The 25,645-nt window shown below is 37.3% G+C and overlaps 1 protein-coding gene across 4 annotated transcripts in view; it reads right to left on the reverse strand.

The window, feature by feature from the left end:
- Positions 1–25,645, reverse strand: part of LOC127430414 (glucocorticoid receptor-like) — a 123,038-nt gene that overhangs the window by 22,427 nt on the left and 74,966 nt on the right. For 3 of the 4 annotated variants that reach the window (XM_051680157.1, XM_051680155.1, XM_051680156.1), the window contains exons 3-4: positions 5,548–5,714; positions 3,052–3,078 (exon numbers count right to left, since the gene is read on the reverse strand). In XM_051680157.1, coding sequence (XP_051536117.1) covers positions 3,052–3,078; positions 5,548–5,714 — 194 coding nt within the window. The remainder of the gene's footprint in view (positions 1–3,051; positions 3,079–5,547; positions 5,715–25,645) is intronic. The other variant, XM_051680158.1, reaches the window with a different exon arrangement.

Genomic DNA, 25,645 nt, shown 5'->3' on the forward strand with positions numbered 1-25,645 from the left:
ATCATTCCAGCTTATACTCTAAATTGTATGCAAGCAACAGTCACATGTACATTACTAGTAGTTCTAAACCTCCAAAACCACTGAAAAAAATAAAATAAATGCCCTTTCAAGCCAAAAATGCTTTGAATACAGAGGACCCATCCAAATAGGATACGCCAGAATGGATAAATAAACATAAGCCACATCAAGCAATCTACTGCCAACCACAAATTCTCCCAATTGGTGTGTAAAACAAGCATCCAACAGTCTGTTGTGACCAACTTGTGGAGTTCATTTCGGAGCATATCAACACAATTAATAAGCATTCAATGTGACTGTATATTTCCAAATGACTGTGATGTTGTCAGTCAACTAATTCCTATCTATACTTTATATAAATCCGTAGTATAAATGGTATAGCAAAATCTGTGTCACATTCTCAAATGTTATGTAACGTGAAGGAGTTTTTGTACTGATGCCAGACTTATTGTTATGAATAATCTTCTCTTTTGGATTACTTCCATCAAGTTCCAAAAATAAGTTCATTTTTAAATATTGAAGCCACTAGATTACCAAGAAAAACACATTCTGAAGCGATGTGTTTGGTTTTGGTTGAGAACAGACCAAAATGTAACTCCTTTTTCACAAAAAAATCTATGACATCAGCAGTCTAATTGGCAATTATGATTTCAAGCTCGATAACACTTCCTTGTACTTGACGGATAACCCGAACCCTATGTGTAATTGAGCTTCAAATCCTGATCGTGCCTAGGAAACTTCAAATGGCAAGATTTATAGTGAAAATGGAGTTACAATTTGTACCTGTTTCTAACCCAAAACCGACCGTGTCGCTTCAGAAGACATGGTTTATAGTCGTATGGATTATTTTTATGATTATTTTAAGGACTTAATGTCCTTTTTGGAGCTTGAAAGTGTTGGACCCTGTTGAATTGCATTGTATGGATATATACACATCATATCTCCAATATCCATTAAAATGTTCAGCAAAAGAAAGTTAGTCATGTGAGTTTGAGACAGCATAAAGGTGAGTAAATGATGAGAGAATTAGCATTTTTTGGCAAATATTCCTTAAAATAACACACACTCCTTTTGTGTAATTTAGCAGAATTACAGCTAGATTGAAAAAAATGGCCAATAAAAATACTCTGCTCACAAGTGATATTTACCTAGATTTTTCTTGTATTTTTTTTTTTTTTTTTTTTTTTGTCGCTTGTCTCATTTTTCATCTCAAGTGTGCTCTTACTAACACTTTTGTCCACTTGGTTAAAAAGTACACTAATTTTGGTAAAACTTTATAAGGGATCAAACTTGTTTGGTGTGGTGGAAATGACGCCACAAATGTGGGACAGTCGTAATTCTGAAAAACTGATAGAAATTAATTTCATGAAATAAATATTGAAATGGTTTATGTTTATTTTACTCTGTTTAGATTATCATAGTTTTAAACAAGTAATAATTTGTATATTTATAATGGATTTTTACAGTTTAATATTATAAGTCTGGGTTTGGGACAAGCCTAAAACAGTAAAATCGGTACATAAAAGGCATCTGAAATGTACCCAAAATAAATGATGAAGGCCTGGTAAAAAGTGTCCAGTTCAGTTTTAATGAGACCTTTATATATATATATATATATATATATATATATATATATATATATATATATATATATATATATAAATACATATAAAAAAATAAATAATGTTTTTATAAATATCAACCCTTGGGACATGAAACACTTATATGCTGTTATTGTGATATAAAAATTACAAATACTACGATATAAGATTTAGGTCATACCACCCACTCCTAGATTACAAATGATATAACCTGATTTCCTTTTGCAATTGTAGAAATGTTATATTTCATGGCTTTTTTACATTCATTGCCGACATAGCTGGTCCCTTGTCTAAAGAGATAGTTCACCCAAAAATAAAAATTCTGTCATCATTTACCCTCATGTCGTTAAAAGGTTAGCCTCAGTCACTATTCACTTTCTTTGCTTTTTTTCGTTTCCATAAAATGAAAGTTAAAGGCTACCATTCTACCTAACATGTGCAATTTTAATTTTGGGGTAACCTATCCCTTTAACAGAGCATTAAATCCCATTCCTTACTGTCTTTCAACTACACTGATTACTCTGGGCTCAAACAAAGCTAAGTGACCAGACCAAAGTCAAAGAAATTGTAAAAAAATCAAAAGAGAATTTAGCCTTATCTTCATCCCACAGACTACAGCATAACTACTCTGCACCCTTTCTTTTATTACTGGTTTACACAAAACAACAACATCTTGCTCAAACTGGTTTATCCAGGCTTAAAGCACCTTGTTTCGAGTGTATCTTATACCTTGTATTATTTTCCCATTAGTCAGGATAAATAACTATCAACGAAAGTGATCAATTAAAACAACAAATCAGAGAAACCAACGGTGAAGTGGGGTGCAGCTGTGACAGCAATCAGATTTCTCTTAAATGCAAACTGGTGACCACTTACTACTGCTGTTAACATGCATGTGGGTCTTTGCCTTAACCCCTCTACTGATTGATATCAGTCTGTGGGTCTCATTCACTATCTTTGCATACTGTACGTAAAACCTGTGTGTGAATGTAATTTTTGATGCAAAAATCATAGTTCATGAAAAAGGTTGCACTAAAATATCTTCTAAGTTTAGGATCAAATTTAAAACCATCTGAAACCACATGCATGAAATATGTGATGTAGAAATGGGTTTGTATATACTATTATTATTAGAAAACTAAGTGGTCCTTCAATGAGTCTTACTAATTTCAAAAAAAATTTACGGAAATGGTTCTACATAGAAATGAAGCCAATCACGTGCATATATGGAGATGGTTTTAAAATTTGTGCATGCGAAAATTTTGCAAACTTTTTCTTTGCACAGAAGTACACCGCCTCTACACAATTATTAGTGAGGAGACCCAGTTTTACTACTATAAATCACTACTAAGGTCACAAGCATTTTAACAGGTGCGTTTGGGGGGCGGCTGAATCTGGAAGCAAAAGCATTATTGAATGTGAATTTATTTACCATCTGTGTTTTGTCGTGCTCTCCATCCTTCACCATTGCCAGAACAACCGAAGAAATCAGGGAAGAAAAACAAAAATAACAGATATAAATGTTTTAAATGCTGAAAACACAGCTCATTTCATAGCATTGTTGATAAATGGTGAAGTCAGTTAGAGGAAGCTACAGATTTCAGTTTGGCGAGCGCTATATCATTTACAATATGAAGGAGCCTGTATGCAGGACACATTCATATCTGTTATTTTTGCAGTAAAATATACTTTTTTTTTTTTTTGCACCAAAACAAGTTCACATGACCATTTCACCCTCTCTTTTACCCCTAAAGGAGTCGCATGGGGAGAGAATATGGATTACCAGTGTAGGGAAAGCTACTTTAAAACTGTATCTTGTCAAGCTACAAGCTACTCATAATTTAACGTAGCGAAACTTCGGTCAGGCTCCTCTTGAAAAAGTGGTTTGCAACACTGCAAGCTACTGATAAAAAGTATCTGATTACATAATATATTTTATATAATATATATGTTTATATAATATCAATTTTGAATCCAAATTAAATACATATGTATATTATTTAATCAAATTAGTCACATATTAATCACATATATCAATATTTGCCCCCAAATAAAAATAATTCTATACATAATAATCAAAATAATTATAAATATAATTAGGAATGTCATAAAATATCGAAGCATTGATATTGATCGGCACATTATTTTCTCGATATGTTTTTCAGGCATTGATATATTAACATTAGCCGACATTTAAATTAGAAGCCTACTTTGTGTGCTTTTCAATTCGCTGTCAGTTGATGTAGTCTTCCATTTAATGTAGTCTGGTGTAATAGCTTTGGGAGGCCACAAGGGGCCGGTCGACACTGGAAGAGAAGTGACGCGTCAAGGACAAGGCACAGGTTTCACAACACAGGATGTGTCGATGTGGTGCAGGTGGCGGTCCAAATTTGTGAATCTAGTCACCATACACACAAAAGTTCCAGAGGTACTTCTTCAAGAATGAACAAAGTGACGTTGATGAGTTTGCAAGTTAGAGTATGAAACTGGTGTACCTGCACAAACTGAACGATTAGAAATGGAAATACCGATGTTTATTATGCAATTTCTCTGTATGTAGCCATGAATAGGTTTCATTCAAGCTGTCAAACCACAAAAAGACACTTGTAAGGCTATATGAAAGATACATATACACAATATATCATCCAGTGATGGCTAGAGTAAATAATCTGTGTCCTTTGAAAATGGCTTCTGTCGAATTTAATGGAAAACTATGCGAATTGCGCTCCGTGGTATTGCAGAATTTTGAGCAGCCTCTGGAGTAGCAGCTGTGCGCCACGGACAGACGCTGAATGGTGGCAACGGTGTGCGTACCTTCATCGAAAATAACTGTTTCTAATTTTAAAACACGCAATGTCGTCTGCCAGACGCGTCCAGTGTGTGACCTCCTTTAAGTTACCACTCATACTTTACCAAATTTGTGTTGAGAAATATATGAAGAGACAAAAACTATTGTGCAACGAGTAGCTTTATTTACTGTATATCTGGAGAAAAAAAATACGGATATAGATCAGTAATTATTGGGAAAATTGTCTGATTATCGATGCGTGAAAAAGGCATTGATCCCAAGCCTGCATTAAGTATCAAGAACTAACAATAAACAGTGTTTTACACAGCATTTATTAAATATGCTATCGGCATTTGTTAGTTATTTTAGTTCGTAATGCTTTAATTATGCAAGATAATGTTAACTAATATTAATATAACTCTTTATAATAAAACCGTATATGTAAAAATGTATATTAACATAAAAATAACAATAAATTAACATCAACAACTAACGTTATATACAGTATTAGTTTTCACTTTACAATACAACCTTATTGTAAAGTGCTTCCCAATAAATATTAAAATTTTTGTAAGCTACAGCACAGTACATCGCCAGCCGATATATTATTGGCCGATAACAGGGAAATTACTACATTATTATCGCGCCAGTAGTGAAATTACCACCTAATCAGCATGTATTTGTAATGTAGACAATCTTCTGGTTTACGTTATGTCCAACAAACCTTAAATAGAAACAGTTAAGAGTTGGTCAGATTGTGAAATCCAGATTCCAAAGTTTTAAACACCAGCTATTTTATTACAAGTGAGTAGTTTTTAATGTATTAGCTATGCAATGTATTAAATTATATATGAGCTTTTTATCACCTATTTGCCACCCTACACTCTTAATATGAGCATCAGCTTCAGCCTTTGAAGAATCCATATCGGTCGAGTACTAATCAAAACAATGTATGAAAAAAGGAAAGGGAACAAGACAACCTTGACAACTTATTCAGTTTCTAGGTTGTACACTGTTAATAAAATGAGATGCAAAGATTTTATCAGTTCAATGCCATCCACTGAGTCATCCCTCCTTTCAACAGAACATGAGGGAGTGTGTGTGTGTGTGTGTGTGTGTGTGTGCGTACTGAAGGCTCACCCTCTACAGCTCTTTTAAAGAAAACCTTGCAGCTGCCACAGGTGAGAACCCCATAGTGACATCCTGAGGCCTCATCAGAGCACACCAAACAGATCTTATGAGCTGTACCACTGGGCTTGACTGATCCAGATGAACTCGAACTGCTCACGTCAGGCCGTCCCAAAGAGCTAGGATGCAAAGAAAAAGAGAGCCACAAAGTGATTTCAAGAGATTTCAAATAAGATGAAAGAGATGCTAGCATCCAAATTACTTTCATACAATCATCTAAATACAAGTAAGGATGTAGGGCTGGGCGATATGTAAAAAATATTTTTTTGTGATAATCGTCAACCCCCCCTGCCGAGGGTCTGTGAATTTCTTTTGCTTTATTGATTTTGCTTTAAAAATGTAATTAATTTATTGAAACATGAAAAACATAAAAAAAAGACATTTCTAAATTAAAATTGCACTTTAAACAATAAAAGCAATAAAATAACGAAGTGATCAAAAAATCGTATTTAACCACCTCCCCAAATCCAAACATTTACCGTCTACAACGACTCCATTTGCCATCACGCAAGCATCCATCAATGACACCAGGTGAAATGATCATTTGCAGCATTCTCGTAGATGGCATTATTCTTGCAAAGAGTTTACAGATGAATGAAACAGAAAAAAGAGTGAAAACACTCTGAACAAACAGTGAATCAGACACAAGCACTGACGGCTTTTCTTTTGTCTGTTCTTAAAAATATAACAAAGTATGTTTCTTCAAGCGCATGACAAGGAACTTGCAAACTGGATTCAACCTTGTCGAATTTGATGGGGGGCAGGTGCTTGTTTCACACCCTGGCCACTGTTTAATATATTTGGCGACTTCCCAGATCCATGGTTTTGCAATTTCAAGATATTGTTGATCATCATCTGTTCACAATCAGCATCCGGATCTTTATAAGACATCGTTGATATCTAATTACATCGTCCTATCACCCAGCCCTATATGGATGTCAAAAGTACTGGTACTTTGTTACCAATTTGATACTAAAATGTAAAACTTTTAGCAACACCAGTCTTTCTACAGTACCAGTAATACCTACGTACTGACTCATTATGGTACTTGAGCCTCGTGGTAATGAGGATACGTAAGTGAAGGCCCAAATACAGTTCCAAACTCTGTCAAAATGCTTGTCTTGGTGAGATGATGGGCTCTATTTGTGTGACCATGCTAGGCACAGTGCAAAGCACAGTGCAACAAACGTGCGCAACACCTTATCGTGATAGTGCTAAGTCTAAGTGCAATTTTCATGCTAGCGCAAAGCGCAAGTGAGGGTGGGTGGGAGTGATTGTGCTATTTGTGTGTGTATGCGTGCAAACTGTGGGTGTATTTTATGTAAATGAAGTGCCGCAAAGTGCAATTTGCTATTTTCCTGAGAAATAGGTCTTAGGATTTTCTGGTAGAGAGCAGAATTCATGTTTCCTTCAATTATTGTAAGTCACCCTGTCCCTGAAGCAGCAAAGCATCCCCACACCATCACACTACCAACACCATACTTGACCGTAGGTATGATGTTCTTCTTGTGGAATTCTGTGTTTGATTTACGCCAGATGTAACGGGACCCCTGTCTTCCAAACAGTTCCACTTTCAACTCATCAGTCCACAGAACATTCTCCCAAAAGGTTTGAGGATCATCAAGGTGTGTTTTGGCAAAATTCAGATGAACCTTAATGTTCTTCTGGGTTAGCAGTGGGTTTCACCTCGCCACTCTTCAATGGATGGCATTTTTGGCCAGTGTCTTTCTGATAGTGGAGTCATGAACAGTGACCTTTATTGGTGCGAGAGAGGCCTGCAGTTCCTTGGATATTGTCCTTGGCTTTTTTGTGACTTCCTGGATGAGTCGTCGCTGTGCTCTTGGAGGAATTTTGGAAGGTCGGTCACTTCTGGGAATGTTCACTACTGTGCCATGTTTTCTCCATTTGGAGATAATGTCTCTCACTGTGATTCTTTGGTCGTCCCAGAGCCTTTGAAATAGCTTTGTAACTCTTCCCAGACTGATGTATTTCAGTCACCTTTTTCCTCATCATTTCTGGAATTTCTTTCGACCTTGGCATAGTGTGCTTCATAAAAGACTTTTTCACACAGGCCCAGCTGGTATTGGATAACTTTTTTGCTTCAATTAATAACATTATCATTTTAAAACTGTATTTTGTGTGTACTCAGATTGCCTTTGTTTTATGTTAAATCCCGTTTGAAGATCTAAAACTGTAAACCTGTGTGAAAAAGTATTTTATGAAGCACACTATGCCATGGTTGAAAGAAATTCCAGAAATGATGAGGAAAAAGGTGACTTGACATACATCAGTCTGGGAAAGGTTACAAAGCTATTTCAAAGGCTCTGGGATGACCAAAGAATCACAGTGAGAGACATTATCTCCAAATGGAGAAAACTTGGCACAATAGTGAACCTTTTCAGAAGTGACTGACCTTCCAAAATTCCTCCAAGAGCACAGTGACGACTCATCCAGGAAGTCACAAAAAATCCAAGGACAACATCCAAGGAACTGCAGGCCTCTCTCGCATCAATAAAGGTCACTGTTCATGACAATTTAGAAGAAATCAGAAAAATATTTTTTCACAGCACTGTATTTCTAAATACTTGGTACTGCTGTTAAACAGGCTTACCAGAAAACAAAAAACAAACAAAAAACTAGTTTGCACTGTTTACTTAATTTTTATCTTTATTCTATTATCATTATTTGTTCTATTTCTACTTTATTACATTACTGACTGTTTACTTGACATGAAAAATTAATTGAAGTAAACTTGTTTACTTATTTACGACATTAATTAGCATTCGTTTTTGCTGTGGTATCGAAAATGGCATTTATATCGAGCACTGAAATTTTACAAGTATCAATTACTGAAATTTACAGAAAACTATCAGGCAACAAATGTTCAGCACTGTTTATGACCAATGCAGACACAGAGCCACAAGTTGTCAACAACTGTTTGGCAAATTTCACTGACCCGATACAGCTTCATTAGTGCAGGTTTACCTCTTTGATGATCATATTTTTTTGGTATTACAATCCTTTACACCGTCTTGTGTAACCAGAACTGTTTCACTGGTTAGCCAACATGCCATGTACTGCTGTATTTAGCTCCCATCTGCACGAACATATTAAGTCGTTTGTCAGCTGGCCGACAGGCTATTCAGAGAGAAGTTGATCGTTAAAGAGTGAGTAATACCTTCCCACCCATTTAAAGAACTACAATAATTGGGATAATGGTTTCAAGTTGCAGAATATTGTAATACCAAGGGCCATGTTTGGCTTTCAAGAATGCTTGTATGCCAAAACACTGCTGAAGCTCAACAAGTCTTACCTAAAGTTAGGTCGCGGTGAGACAAGAAGGGTCACTGGAAAGATGACACTGGTCATAAACTGGCAGGGCAGCCTGGACATTAGATGTCAGCCAAAATCCCTCACGCTGTGACCGTGGCTGGAACTGAGTCAAACTGACAAGTAACATGAGTAACCAGTTCCTTCAAATGCTTTTCTGCCTGTGAGCTGCACATACAATATTAATCAAAGGATAGAGTTGGCATGATAACCGGTTCTTATTCAGACCTGATTCTATATTTTAAAAAATGCTCATACTGAATTACTTTCATGACATTCTGTTATGTTAAAGGACAGAAATATGTTTTAAAGAGAAAGTTCACCCAAAACCGTATCCTTAAAAGACGATTTATTTATGCATCAATGCTACGCCATAGCCTCTTCACGGTCATTTGCATTTATAGTTTTGTGTTGGTCTGTTTACTCATTTATTAATATTCATATATAAATACATTTTCATAAAAATTCTGATTCATTATTCATAAATAAACAAATGCAATGCAAAACAAAGTATATTTTAAATTATTATAGCATTTAAAATGTATCAAAGTATGTAAACATGGCCCATTTTTATACAGTTATAAACTATTAGCTAAACAACTGACAACTATAAAAAATATCAGTTACTGTTTTTATTGTTCGGTTAATCGCAAGGTTTCACAAACGGTTAATCAGTTTTCTGCCAGGAGGTCAGGACACGAGAATAAAGAATGTTTATTGCAATGGCATTTCCTCAAACACTACTCAAACTAGCAGCAAATAAAGTGCACAGTGAGTTATGAGCCTAAACAGCACAATATATAGATCTCCAAATGTTCAATTCTCACATTAATGTCAAACTAAAATAATTACACTGTCACTGCTTGTATACTCCTATGTTTTGTCTTCGCTATACGCTATGCATAATTTAATTTCATTTAAACTGACTGATCTCAGTTCAGAAGACTCCGGGCTGTCAGTAAAGTGTTAAACTTTCGAAGTACAGAGTCATGTGACAAAACAACATGGCGCTGATCACAGCGGAGTTTGTTTTTTGGAGAAATGGCAACAAAACTACATCTGGTAAGAAACCTAATTACATTTTTACATCGAAACCTGTTTGAGTCAATATATTAGAGTCTTTAGTTTCATCCAATATGCCATTTGGAAAATTTGAGCAGTTTATCATGAAACGCTACGCTGTTATATATAGTGACCACTATAGTGGACAAAAACGCTAATTTTTCATTGGAAATCCTACATTTATTGTGCATTTTAACATTGAGAAAAAATAGCTTTCAGAGGCTTTATATGGAGTTAGGATGGAAATAAGGTGCATTTCGAACTGTTCTGAGACCAGTGCAGACAGACAGCACACTGGAGGTTAAGTCATTCACTAGATAGGGAGCAAGGGTGTATCCTAAAGCTTTCTATGCAGCTAAGTGCATTTACTCCTAACATCTGACCAAAAGTTCAGTTTCAGGCTGCAGATGATGTTTGGACCACTCAACATGGTTGGCAGGCATGGGACAATGGTAATTAGTAGATTCAGAATGTATAATATATCATTTTATTTTAACATGGTTGGCAGTGATTGGACGATGCTGGCCATTACTTGTATCAGAATTATTTATGATAATTTCTGATTGGTAAAATGCTTCAGCATTGGCTATCATTTGTTTGTTTGACAGCACACAGAGAGAACATTGAGATTTTGTCGCTAAAGTTGAAAAAAAAAACATTGTAATCTAAAAGTCATATCAAGTCAAATAATTTTTATTTGTATAGTTTTTTTTTATCTATTTGTGCTTTACCCAAAACACATTGTTCCAAAGCAGCTTTATAGAAAATCAGCTGCAATTTCCGTAATGTCTCAAACACATGAATCACCAACACTCCTAGGAACTGGAAATCTGACTTCAGTTTCTATAGCTTGGTATTATTTACAATTTCTCAACTTAGTCCCGCTGTCACCATATGAGGACATATATTTTTAGGAAAACTATCTGTTCTAAAAAAATTAATTATTTTGCATGTTTATTAGGGGCTACTAGTTACAGATCAAAAAGGGAAATGTAAAATTTACACAGCAGTCACGATCGGGTCTCAGGAAGGTATATGCGCTCTGCCTGGGCAGATTCAGATTTCCGTGAAGCAGCAAACGCAAGTATAGTCATGTGCGTGGAGTTACACTTTTGCAGATAAATAGCCTCTTTGGGGTGCTTTGAATTTTAAATTATTTCAAATTGAACTTGTCTAATTATTGTATGTAAACATGCACACCAGAGCACGTGTACACCGTGTAACCGAATAGTGATTTTGGTATTCGAATAGTTGTGCGTCAAATAGTTAACCGAATAACGACTATTCATGCACATCCCTACTTTTAGCATATTGCCAATGCAAAGTCGCATCGAACATTTTTATCATGCACTTATGTTTTGGTCTAACGGTAACAAACCCCAGTACTCAAGGGGGCGACAGAGTTACCTTCAAAAGTCGCATTATTCTGGTACGTTTCTATCAGTGTTAATCTCGTCATTAAATTACTGACGGAAATGTTCTAGACAAAAGTTGTTTTTTTATTTTTGATTTTTTTTCAACAATAATTAAGACAAGAAAAAAACACATGATGATAACTAAACGGTTTTAATTAAAACATACTTTTGATGAAAATATGACATGAATAAAAAGAATACAGCTAACTATATAAAACTAAAATATTAACTGCACTAACACTAGAATCTAGAAATTGACTCAAATAATCCAGTCATAGTAGGTTGGGAAATCTATGAGGAACTGTGTAGGCCATAATTGTTGAAAAGCATCTTACAAACACTAGTGACATTTAGATATTGATATAAACATGAGTCAAATTCATTCATATGCATTACTGAAAATCTTAAAAACAAGTGAAATGACTACATTGATATAAACGTTAGTGAAATTCATTCATATGCAGTATTGAAAAGCTTCTTACATACACTAGTGAAATTAATTGGTACAAACATTAGTGAAATTAAGATGTTCCTAAAACTGATTCTGTTGACTTACATTACCTAAATTAATTCTCACATTTGTAGGTGAAAGTGTCTTTCAATCATTACTTCAACTCTTCTCATATACACTTATGAAACTGTCTCTCAGTCACTACTGAAATCTCTTTTAAACAGACAGATTAAAATGTCTTGCATTAACTACTATAGTGCTCATACTGATCTAACAAGATGTTGAGATGATACTGTCATATTGTCTCACATCCTCTCAATAAGTTTAGTAAGAGCCAGTTTCACAGGTTGATGAGAGACAATTTCAGTAGTTGATGAGAGCTCATTTCACTGAAAAAGGAAGCCGTGTTCCCACTTCCTGCTGAAATCGGTGCGTGTGGTGCAGGGGTCAGGAATTAGCTGATCAGCAGGTCCCTGTTAGCCCCTGCTGGCCTAACCTAACACCCTAGCAACCATCCAAAACACCCTTGCAACCACCTAGCAACACCCTAGCGACCACAGAACACCCTAGCAACTAACTAGCAATGCCCTAGCTACCACCCAGAACACTAGCTACCAACTAGCAATGCCCTAGCAACCACCCAGAACACCCTGGCTACCGCACAGCAACCTAGTAACCAACTAGCAATGCCCTAGCGACCACCCAGAACACTAGCAACCAACTAGCAATGCCCTAGCGACCACCCAGAACACCCTGGCAACCGCACAACAACGCACTAGCGATCACTCAGAAAACCCTAGCAACCACCTAGCAATGCTCTAGTTACCACCCTGAACACCCTAGCAACCACCTAGAAATGCACCTAGCAACACCCTAGCAACTACACAGGACACCCTAGCAACCGCCTAGCGACCACTCAGAATACCCTAGCAACCACCCAAAACACCCTAGTAACCACCTATCAACGTCGTGGCAACCAAATAGAACACCCTATCAACCAACTAGCAATGCCCTAGAGACCACCCAGAACACCCTAGCAAACATTCCTGTTTAATTAATTGTGTGAGGCGCAGGGGGTTGGGAATTAGATGGCTAGCATGTTCCTGTTAGCCCTTGCTGGTTGATGCTGGAATTACACCCTGAGAAAGAAAAACTTGTGTATCTCCATTGTCAGCTATTCAAAAGTACTGTAGCTGTGTTTTATAACTAAATATTTTTTTGGTCTAAGAAAAATATGAATGACTATTATATCTTTACATTATAGTACATATTTTTTCAGTGACTGACTGTTTTTGAAGGGCTACTATATTTTTGCTATTGACGAATGATCGGTCACATGATTATTCTATTTAATTATTTCTAGCCGGTTGCTAGGTGGTCGCTAGGCAGTTGCTAGGGTGTTCTGGGTGGTTACTAGGGCAATGTATAGTGGTTGCTAGGCAGCTTCTATGTGTTCTGGGTGATAGCTAGGGCATTGCTAGTTGGTTGCTAGGCGGTTACTAGGGTGTTCTAGGTGGTCATTCAGGTGATGCTAGGAGGTTGCTATGTGGTTGCTAGGGTGTTCTGGATGTCACTAGGGTGTTGCTAGGTGGTTGCTAAGGTGTTCTTGGTGGTTGCTAGGGTGTTAGGGTAGCCCAGCAGGGGCTAACAGGGACCTGGGGGCATATTACAGAAACATCCTAACTTTGGAATCCTATCTTATTTGCTTCGTTACCATGGCAATTTCAGTTAGGATCTCATTTAGGAAAAAAGCTATAACAGAACAGCATTTCCTAAGTGCATTATGTAAGGAACAATTGACGACAGACCGTTGAATTATTGAAAAATAATGCACACCCATAGTTGTGGTAATGGTTATTTTTCAATAATTCAATGGGCCGGAGTCAATTATTCCACGTTTACCACGGTTACCACACATTAATACATCGTTCAGGGTTTTATCTCAATACATTTTCTGGTTTTCATCCCTAAAACACTCTTTTTTCCACCATGGATGCAGCGTCTTGCTTTAATACAGTCCGAGCCTTTGTTGCTAGTTCGAAAACGTCACTTTAGAACTAGCAACGGAGGATTGCAAGGCTTGTGCTGCTTTACTGTAGCACTTACTATAGTAATAAGGTAGTGCATTTGTGTGTGAGTTCGTTTTTGAGGGATCGAAAGAGAGAAACTCATAAACTGAGAGAGACTGCATGTGTGATTACCTTTGTTTGTTTCAGCTCTCGTCAGAGGTAACATCACTTAAAAATCACCAAGATGTAAGTTTAAGCACTTCTCAGCAGCAGCGAGTGTTGCGATTTTTATATATAACTTCTCCGATGTAAACCTTAAGAACTGTTTTCAACCTCATTGAGAAGCAGGTGTGCGCTGACATGACGGCTCTGATTTTCACTCGCAAGTGTGTGTGTAATGCTTATGATATATGTGTGTCCACTTTGATGTAAGTGTATATAACTTTGATACAGCTCAAACCTTCTTTGCTAGTTAAAAAACGTCACTTTATAACTAGCAACGGAGGATGCACTGCTTTTCGGCATTGGAGTAACAAAGTAGTTTGTGTGTGTGTTTGTGTGTGTGTGTGTGTGCGCACGTGCGAGAAAAAGTAAGAAACAGAGAGATCGCGTGTGGAATTACCTGTGCTTAAAGTGGCTCTCGTAAGTCTCAGCAGCAGCAAGTGTCACCATTCTTGTAAATAGCTTTTCCATTGCTTAACAACTGTATACAATCCCAGTGTCTCACGGGGGTGCGCTGACTTTGCTCCCGAGAGAGTTTGTGTGAGAGCTAAAGAGAGGGGGAGGGGTAGTGCGGAGCTTTCCATTATAGCTATGTGAGGCTGATTAGGGCGAAATACATTGAAACATAAAAAAGTTTCACACATTAAAAGTTATTTCGGATAATAGAAACTGTTGTATTGATCTAGTCGCGGGGTGTGCAGCTCTTTTCATTGACTCGAGTCTCAATGTGTGTGTGTGTGTGTGTGTGGGTGGGTGAGACGAGAGCGAAAGAGAGAGAAAGAGAGGGATCCCAGTGACGCTTTTCTATCGAAATTGAAATAAATGTAGGATATTATAGACATTGTCATTCTTATCCGATGTACTTAACCAATGTCTCTGTTTTAATTGGTTATTTTGTTGTGGTAGCCTTTAGGGCTCTTTGAAATAACTTAAATAATTTGGAGAAGTGATATGGAACCGTTATGTGGTGAAGACCTGGAACTACTTCATAGTCGTGCGTTTACTTGAAAAATAATTGCACACCTTAGAATGTTCGTCAACCAATCAGAATCAAGCATTCAACAGACCTGTGGTATAAATCTTATCTTAACTACACTTAGGATTTGCTTCTGTTATACGAATTTGTGAAAAATCCAAACTTGACTGATCAGATCTTAAGTTAAGACTTAAAATAGGAAGTTTTCTGTAATACGCCCCCTGCTGATCAGCTAATTCCTGACCCCCTGCACCACACGCACAGATTTCAACAGGAAGTGGAAACACAGCTTCCTTTTTCAGTGAAATGAGCTCTCATCAAACACTGAAATTGTCTCTCATCAACCTGTGAAACTGGCTCTTACTAAACTTATTGAGAGGATGTGAGACAATATGACAATATCATCTCCACATCTTGTTAGATCAGTATGAGCACTATAGTAGCTAATGAAAGACATTTTCATCTGTCTGTTTGAAAGAGATGTCAGTAGTGATTGAAAGACAATTTCATAAGTGTATATGAGAAGAGTTGAAGTAATATCAATATCATAATTTCACCTAGTGTATGTAAGAAGATTTTCAATAATGCATATGAATGAATTTCACTCATGTTTATATCAACATATACATTTCACTAGTGTTGATAAGAGGCTTTTCAACAACTATGGCCTACACGTTTCTTCATAGATTTCCCCACTTGAGCGGCATGAAAAAAAAAATCATGAAATTATTAACTACTCGCTTAACTAACAGAAAATGGGTGTCATTTTAAAGCGTAGAAACTGGATTTTACAATGCACACAGGCAATATTACCAACTCTCAACAAGTGGTCCCAACTTAAAAAATACGTCAACACTGCACTTGATTTCACTGGGTCTTTTATGAGTCTCCATAATCCTTCAAAAGAATGCATGGTGCATCATTCTGTGAGAGGCACGCTCTTGTAACAATGTAGTTACAAGATCTAACTACATCTTCTAAATTGTGCAACATATTTCAGCTGCACTAAGTATTGTGTTGCGGCACAGTCAAGAAACGCCTCTGATACTGAGAGTCATAATCAGTACTTCAAATGCTGCCAGGGTTTGTTTACTTTTTTGTTTACTGCAGGACTTCGGCATGTCCATTTGAGCTCTATCCAGCACGTGGCATGTGCTTGTTCTCTTCTTCTGCTCTCTGCTTGCACAACAACAGTCCTCTGAGGATCTCAGATCATGAGAATGCAGTCCATTGACCTCCACAATAAGTTGCCGCCAACACGATTGCAGGCCAAGCAAGATGATACGGTGATAAACTACGTGCTAAACACTTTCCAATTATAAATATGTAAACCTATTGTTGTGTTTTGGATTCCATGGTTTAAATATATTGTTGTCATTGATTCGGGCTATTATTAGCCCTTAGATTGCAATTTAGATTGCAAAATGCTACTGTTTTTTGAGAATGAAATCTTGTGAATGAATGTTAAAGTAAAATGTAAAATGTTCCATCCCAAAAATGGAAATTCTTTCATCATTTACTCACCCTCATGCCATCCTAGATGTGTATGACTTTCTTTCTTCTGCAGATCACAAAGATTTTTAGAAGAATAAGAAGGTCCATACAATGCAAGTTAACAAGGTCCAAAACATTGAAGCTCCAAAAAGCACATAAAAGCAGCATAAAAGTAACCCATAAGACTCCAGTGGTTTAATCCATGTCTTCTGAAGCAACCCAATCAGTTTTGGGTAAGGACAGACTAAAATATAACACATTTTTCACTATAATCTTGACAGCAGTCTCCTTGGCGATAGTGATTTCAAGCTCGATTACACTTCCTATAGAGCCATCTAGCGCTCTGTGCATGCGTCAATCAGTAGGAAGTATAATCGAGCTTGAAATCATGATCACCAAAGAGAAAGCGGATGTCAAGATTTATTGTGAAAAAGGAGTTACATTTTAGTCTGTTCTCACTCAAAACCGATTAAGAAGACATGGATTAAACCACTGCAGTCATTTGGATTACTTTTATGCTGCATTTATGTGTTTTTTTGAGCTTCAAAGTTTTGGTCACCATTCATTTACATTGTGTGGACCTACAGAGCTGAAATATTCTTCTAAAAATCTTCACTTGTGTTCAGCAGAAGAAAGAAAGTCATACACATCTGGGATGGCATGAGGGTGAGTAAATGATGAGAGAATGTTCATTTTTGGGGTAACCATCCCTTTAAAGGGGTCACGGCATGCAGTTGTTTCTTTTTTTTTTTAGATGTTCCTTGACATTCACTTATAATATTAGTAAAGTTTTTTTCACAAAAAGCAGTCATATATTTGTAAAAGATTATTATTTTCCACCTTCATACTGATCCTCTGTCAGAAACACTCGGTTTTGGTGCTGCTTCTCCTTTAAGACTTGACAATGAACGCCCACTGTTCTGACTGTCTCTCTGCTCTTGACTGACCTGCTCTCTCTCATTGATAACTCACTGCTCACAGCTACTGGGCAGGGCTACAAAAGTGATAAGGTAATTTAGGGGTTAATGTGTTGTTGTGGCAATTTTCTACCACAGTGTGACATCACAATGTGGAGGAAGAAAAGAACGAGTCGTTTTGGCAGCTTCATTTCAACAAATGCTCTTTTTGCATTGTGGAGGAAGTTTTGAGTTCTGAAACTTACAGTATGTTTTTATAGTACAATGAGCTCTTATATATCAAAAAGTCAAGGTAAATTGTATTTCTTATGTCATGACCCCTTTAAGAAAAATAAAATGTGTAATTTATGGAAACAATACATTAAAAAAGTATGTTACGTTACCTTTGAGGGGAGGATGCCATTTATTTATATTTTTTTTTATATTTATAAGACCCCATATTAAAGAATCAAAAGCTTGCATAGCATAAAGTAGCTATTTAATCATTTCTTGCAGGCTAACCATGTACCAAAAACATGGTACTAAGTTTTTGGAATTTTTGAGGAAATTGGACCCGACATGCTGCATGCATTTACTGCGTTCACAGAAACAAGCCAATCCACCCAAGGGCAATTCTCTAAATTTGAACGTGTTAGTTCACAGAAAAAAGAAAATATCCTCATCATTTGCTCACCCTCACCATGTCATTCCAAACTTACATTACCTGTCACCTATTTACTTTAAAAGGAGATTAGGCAGAATATACAGGACATTCACATTTATTGTATGGAAAAAGATGTAATGAAAGTAAATGGTGATTGAGGCTGTCGGTCTGCCTAATATCTCCTATTGTGCTCCATTATATATATATATATATATATACACACACAGTTTAAGTCAGAAGTTTACATACACCTTAGCCAAATACATTACAGTGTTTCACAATTCCTGACATTTAATCATAGAAAACATTCCCTGTCTTAGGTCAGTTAGGATCACTACTTTATTTTAAGAATAGATTGTAAGAATAATAGTAGAGAGAATGATTTATTTCAGCTTTTATTTCTTTCATCACATTCCCAGTGGATCAGAAGTTTACATACACTTTGTTAGTACTTGGTAGCATTGCCTTTAAATTGTTTAACTTGGGTCAAATGTTTTGGGTAGCCTTCCACAAGCTTCTCACAATAAGTTGCTGGAATTTTGGCCCATTCCTCCAGACAGAACTGGTGTAACTGAGTCAGGTTTGTAGGCCTCCTTGCTCGCACACGCTTTTTCAGTTCTGCCCACAAATTTTCTATTGGATTGAGGTCAGGGATTTGTGGTGGCCACTCCAGTACCTTGTCTTTGTTTTCCTTAAGCCATTTTGCCACAAATTTGGAGCTATGCTTTGGGTCATTGTCCATTTGGAAGACCCATTTGTGACCGAGCTTTAACTTCCTGGCTGATGTCTTGAGATGTTGCTTCAATATATCCACATCATTTTCCTTCCTCATGATGCCATCTATTTTGTGAAGTGCACCAGTCCCTCCTGCAGCAAAGCACCCCCACAACCTTATGCTGCCACCCCCATGCTTCACGGTTGGGATGGTGTTCTTCGGCTTGCAAGCCTCACCTTTTCTCCTCCAAACATAACAATGGTCATTATGACCAAACAGTTACATTTTTATTTCATCAGACCAGAGGATATTTCTCCAAAAAGTAAGCTCTTTGTCCCCATGTGCACTTGCAAACTGCAGTCTGGCTTTTTTATGGTAGTTTTGGAGCAGTGGCGTCTTTCTTGCTAAGTGGCCTTTCAGGTTATGTTGATATGACTCGTTTTACTGTGGATATAGATACTCGTCTACCTGTTTCCTCCAGCATCTTCACAAGGTCATTTGCTGTTGTTCTGGGATTGATTTGCACTTTTTGCACCAAACTACATTAATCTCTAAGAGACAGAATGCATCTCTTTCCTGAGTGGTATGATGGCTGCATGGCCCCATGGTGTTTATACTTGTGTACTATTGTTTGTACAGATGAACGTGGTACCTTCAGGCATTTGGAAATTGCTCCCAAGGATGAACCAGACTTGTGGAGGTCCCAATTTTTTTCTGAGGTCTTGGCTCATTTCTTTTGATTTTCCCATGATGTCAAGCAAAGAGGCACTGAGTTTGAAAGTAGGTCTTAAAATACATCCACAGGTACACCTCCAATTGACTCCAATTAGCCAATAAGCCTATCAGAAGCTAATGGGCTAAAGGCATGACATCATTTTCTGTAATTTTCCAAGCTGCTTAAAGGCACAGTTAACTTAGTGTATGTAAACTTCTGACCCACTGGAATTGTGATATAGTCAACTAAAAGTGAAACTAATATATATATATATTATATGGGTTTGAAAAAAATTGAGGGTAAGTAAATGATGCCAGAATCTTTATTTTTTAGTTAACTTTCCCTTTAAAAGGTAAGAGCCATGCATTTAATAGATTATAATCATATTAGCCTTCTAAGTCCTTGATCTGAGCATTCCCTTAACCAACAAGCTAACATGCAAAAAAAACAAAAAAACAGTTTGTTGAGTATTTCACAGCAATTTGAACCCAAAAATGCATTTCTAAAAAGTCCATAACAATTTCAGACTCCTTCGGCCGAAGCTGCACGCCTATCAGGAAAGACTAGTTTTATAATGGTTACAGTACATTGTTACTCAAAATTCCTGATATGTCCCATTAAATAGAGGGCAATGATCCTGTGTGATTTTACCTGTCATTTATACAACAAAATCTGTTCTAAAATAAGAATGACAGAATGAGAAACAAAAAAGCTCCATTGTTCATTGGAGTCCGGCAAATGTCACACAGCTATCACATGCGTAATGATAAAGGGAAGGGGACTAATGTTTGACTTCCCCTGAGGAGAAGACACCAGGGGTATGATCAAATTGAGTAATAGTGCCCTGGGTGGTGTTCTTTACAGGGTATTCTGTATCTTAAAGGAATAGTTTGAAAAAAAAAAAAAACATTCTGTCATTGCTTACTTTCATGATGTTCCAAATCCATCTGTTTATGACCTTACCCAGACAAAATAAAGCCATTGAAGGCATTTACAAGACCGCACATATTGTCTGCATATTAAGCACAATCAGTGTAAGATTGTGCATGTTCATTTATTCATGTAAATGCACTCATTGTAAAACACCTTGTACAGTGTTAATCTTGTCAACTAAATTACTGGCATTGTGATCAATAATGATTAATTGTCATTAATAATTTGATAGATTAAGCTTATCAATCATTGATTAATTAATTTCATAACAACTGTGTTCTGTTAATCATACCAGCAAACGTTGATATGGGTGTCTATAAAGTCATCCACTGCTAGAGGGCGCACTGCCGTTTGCGTGCTGCATGTCACGTTTTCTCCGCATTGCAGAAGAACTGCACTGTATTCATTAATATTATTAATAGTAATTAATTAACAGTAATTTAACAATAAAAAAACATACTAAATATAGCCTAAATGTATTAAAATACACTGAACTAATTATTAATTATTAATACTATTAATATTTTAAGTCAATAATTGCATTTCTTAAGTGTATTAATTTAAATTATATTACATATACATATATTATATTATACTGATTATATTTATAGTAGGCTAAATGCGTATATTATTTGGAGTAGTCCATGTGTGTTTTGCGGTATTAACATTAACGGTATATATATATATTTAGAATGAACGAATTCTGTCAAGTGAAGCGTACTTACAGATAACCACTGAAATAAATGAATACATGACCATGAAACATTGATTTGCGCTGAAAGTGTTAATTATGTTACACTGCATCTGGACACTGTAAATGGGAAACCAGCTCAGTTCTTTAGCCTTTTGAATGAAAAGCGCTCTCACGAGTATTGTTGAAAGGGTTAACTGGAGTGACTCTCGACTCCAGCTGTAAAGCCCAGCCCTCTCTTCCTCTCTGATTCCCCCTCCAGCAGAGAGGCGCTTATATAATATCTGAACTGACATTATGGCACTGCCTGCAACGCCTGAGCTTGGCCAATTGAGTCTCGCTACTCACATGATGAGTAAAGGAGGTCACACGGATCATGGGATTAACCGATTCATCTAGCCAGAGAAAGCTGGAAAGTCACATATGGATTTTCGCTCATATTCACTTTTTTTTTGTTTTTTTGGCAAGGAACATTAGTGTCTAATGTGAAGTACAGATTTAACAAATAACACAATGCTGGACTGGACATGATGTTGTTATTTTTTAGCTGTATTTTCCAAGAATCTTCATGCAGCTCTTTTCCATACAAAGACAAATCATAGTGACCACATCTGTCAAGCTCAAACAAAAACAAAAAAACTCTAAAAAAGCATCATGAAAAACCATTAAAGTAGCAATACACCGACCTGTGTCAGCCACTTTTGCTAAAAAGGGACAAGCTTCATCATTCAGAATCCAGTTAATGACTATGTTTATATGGACACCAGAAAGTGGCTTATGCACTGTATAAGCGACATACTCTTTATTCCCGTATACATGCTAAGTATAACCAGCTGGCAGCTGGTTTGTTGCAAGTCCAAGATGGTCTAGGAGCCCAGCCAGGTCCTCACCAGCTGTTCAACCCATCTGAACCAGGCCATGGCCCTGGCACACACTAGCACGCCCTCATTTGCACATCCAATTAGAGCGTACGCTGGCGTGTTTGACTGCCGCTGCTCTCTGGCTCGATCCTTTTAAACTGGATCTTTTGGACTTTATGATTTTATATTTTGTTTATTTTTATGCTGCGTATATGTTTACTCTGGAGCAACCTCTATCTGGATGTTTGGTTGCTAGTCGCCTGGAGAGCCTTGACTACCTGCCTGCTGCCTTTCATTCATGAAAATGCTGGTTTACCCTGTGAGTAACTCGGCATTTGCTTGCTTGTGGCCGGCTGTGCCTGCAGCGGCTTGGGGTAAACTGCTCTCAACTGGCTGCTATTTCACTGCCGCATCTGCTTGTGGGCGTGCTGGCAAATGTGGACAAAAGATCTGGTTGCTGAGGTGACACTAAGGATGAAGTGCCTTTTGCCCTTTGCTCTTGTGTGTTGCAGTCTTATTATTGCACCCTGCCCTCCGCACCTGGAATCACGCTGTGCTGCTACGGTCTCTGGATATTATATTTATCACAACATGGCTTTTATCTACTCATCCTTGGTTTGCATAGACTGAATTCTTCATATCGTCTTCCTGTGGATATATCTAATCACTGTGCCTCCCTGGAAATCCTACACCGTCCTCTATGTCCACCAAGGGTCTCAGCACAACTTCAATGAAGTTTTCATCTCCCACTGCTGAAGCCAAAGTCAGAGACACTGACAGTAAGGATGGCCTTAGTGAATGCAAGGTCACTATCAAATGAAATTGTATTTACTTTTATTTTAAATGACTTTTTCATTTTGCGCTCACTAGATTTTTTTATTTGTAACTGAAACATGGCTGAAATTGGGTGATTTTTCATAGTGAACATTCCCCCCTGGATTGTGCTTTTCTTAGCACTCCAAGACTTTCTGGACATTGTGGTGGTGCTGCTACTTTTTTTAAAAACAATTTTAAAAGCAAAATATTACACATGGATGTGTATTCCAGTTTTGAGGTACAGCTAATGAGGATCGACATCGGGGGTCCTGTACTATGTACACTGGTATACAGGCCTCCTAAATTAAACAAGGACTTTATTCAACAATTTAAGTTCCTATCTAATATTATGTCTTGCTGTGATAGATTGTTGATTCTTGGGGACTTTAATATTCACCATTGTTGTCCATCCAAACCTTTGGTGAAAGATTTTGTATGCCTCATTGAATCCATGAACTTTTCACAATTAGTTTCTACCCCTACTCATAATTTGGGGCACACACTAGATCTGGTGTTGTCACATGGTTTTCCTGTAACCAACCTGAGGGTGATTGATGCTGCTATTTCAGACCATTTGCCAATTGTGTTTAAATCTGTCTGTTCTTCTCCCACTCCTTCTAGTTCACAGCCTGCGAGCTATTCTCATTTCATTCACTCTTCCACTGCCAGTTTATCCTCAGATTATTACCAAGCTCATTTTGCAGACACTGTTTTTAACTGTATGGACACTGAAGGGAAAGTGGAGGTTTTTACTAAATCATGTTCTGATTCTTTAGACTCTGTTGCTCCCCTTAAGCCCAGGAAAGTTAAGAGAAAGGGCATTGCTCAAAGTGGTTGAGCGAAAGTGGAAAAAGATCAACTCCAGGTCTCATATGAATCACTAATTGCAGACTTAACCAGTTATCAAAGTTTAGTGAAAGAGGACAAGTCAAATTTCCTCTCCAAACTTATCACTGAAAATGCAAACAGGCCTAGAGTATTGTTTAAGACAATTGACTTGGTGCTAAATCCCCTATCAGTTCCTTGTCCTGTTCCTTTTCGGGAAACCTGTGAGAACTTTCTAAAAAATGTTGACAATAAAATCTTGGGGATCTATTAAGCCATCACAATTTGATCTGATGATATGTTCATCAAATGGTTTGTTAACTTGTTTTCAACCAGTCACCTCTGCCCAGCAAGCTGATCTAGTTTCTAATGCTAAATGTTCCAGCTGTGAGACAGACGTTATTCCAGCTCGTCTTGTTAAGGAAGTGTTTGAAATAGTGAGCCCAGCTCTAACAGCTATTATTAACAGCTCTCTAGTAAATGGAGTTGTACCTGCCAGTTTTAAACATGCTGTTGTTCACCCTCTGCTTAAGAAACCTCATCTTGTCCCATCTGTCCTTAGTAATTTTAGACCTATTTTCAAATGACCTTTTATCTCAAAGCTTTTGGAGAGAGTTATGTATTGTCAGTTGAATTCTTATCTTAGCACATTTAATATTTTAGATACATTTCAGTCTAGTTTCAGATCTTTGCACAGCACTGAAACTGCACTGCTGAAGGTCAGTAATGACCTGTTACAAGCACTCGATACTGGATCGCATGTTGTGCTTGTCTTGTTGGATCTCAGCGCTGCATTCGATACAATTGATTATAACATACTGTTACATCCTTTGGATAGTGTGGTGGACATTCGGGGTGTTGCCCTGCAGTGGTTGGCCTCCTACCTCAAAGACAGATCTTTCTCGGTGAGCATTGGGAATCATTGTTCTTCGTCGGCTCCCTTATCGTGCGGTGTGCCTCAGGGATCCATTTTGGGCCCTCTTCTCTTTTTGCTATACAAGCTCCCCCTGGGTGGTATTTTTCAGAAATACAAGATTTCTTACCATTGCTATGCTGATGACACACAATTTCTAATGGTTAAAACCGACAGTGGTTGTCCTTTTGAGGTGCTTTGTGACTGTTTTGGGGATATTAAATATTGGATGGCAAATAATTTTTGCAATTAAACTAAAGTAAAAGTGAAATTTTGATTTTAGCCCCCCCAGGCCTCCGTCTGCCTTGGAAATGGGTTCTTTTTCCTCTAGCGTTCAATTACAAGTGAGAAATATTGGGGTTATTTTTGATTCATCATACATTTTTGATAAACAAATTAGTGCAGTGGTAAAGGGAAGTTTCTTTCATCTAAGATCTGTTGCTAAATTAAACTGTGAATCTGGAGACTGTAATCCATGCTCTTGTAACCTCATGTTTGGATTACTGTAGGTAAGGTCTGCCTCAAACTGATATTCTCGTCTTCAAATTGTTCAAACTGCAGCAGCTAGACTTCTTACCAGTACAAAAAAGGGGGATCATATTTTTCCCATTTTAGCAATTTTACATTGGCTTTCCGTTAATTATAGAATTGATTTTAAAATTGCTGTCTTTGTGTACAAGGCTTTATCTGGTGTTACACTGAAGTATATCAGTGACATTTTGAATCCTTACTCTCCCCAAAGAGCACTTAGATCATGTTATCAACTTCTCTTATCTGTCCCTCGTTGTCGCTGCAAAACTAAGGGTGGTCGGGCCTTATTCGTTGCAGCTCCCAAACTTTGGAACAGCCTGCCCATTCACGTGAGGTCTGCTCCTTCACTAGCTACCTTTGATAATTCTTAGCTTAAGTGTTTTATGGTTTAGTTACACACACTGTATTCTGTTTATTGCGCTGTATACTTTGTATGCCGCATGTTCTTTATTAATGTTGTCACTTGCGTATTTGCTCCTGGCTTTTTTTCTTTGATATGTTTTATATTTTACTGTACAGCACTTTGGTGCTT

This window comes from Myxocyprinus asiaticus, chromosome 40 (genome assembly GCF_019703515.2).
Source record: "Myxocyprinus asiaticus isolate MX2 ecotype Aquarium Trade chromosome 40, UBuf_Myxa_2, whole genome shotgun sequence".
Lineage (NCBI taxonomy): Eukaryota > Metazoa > Chordata > Actinopteri > Cypriniformes > Catostomidae > Myxocyprinus > Myxocyprinus asiaticus.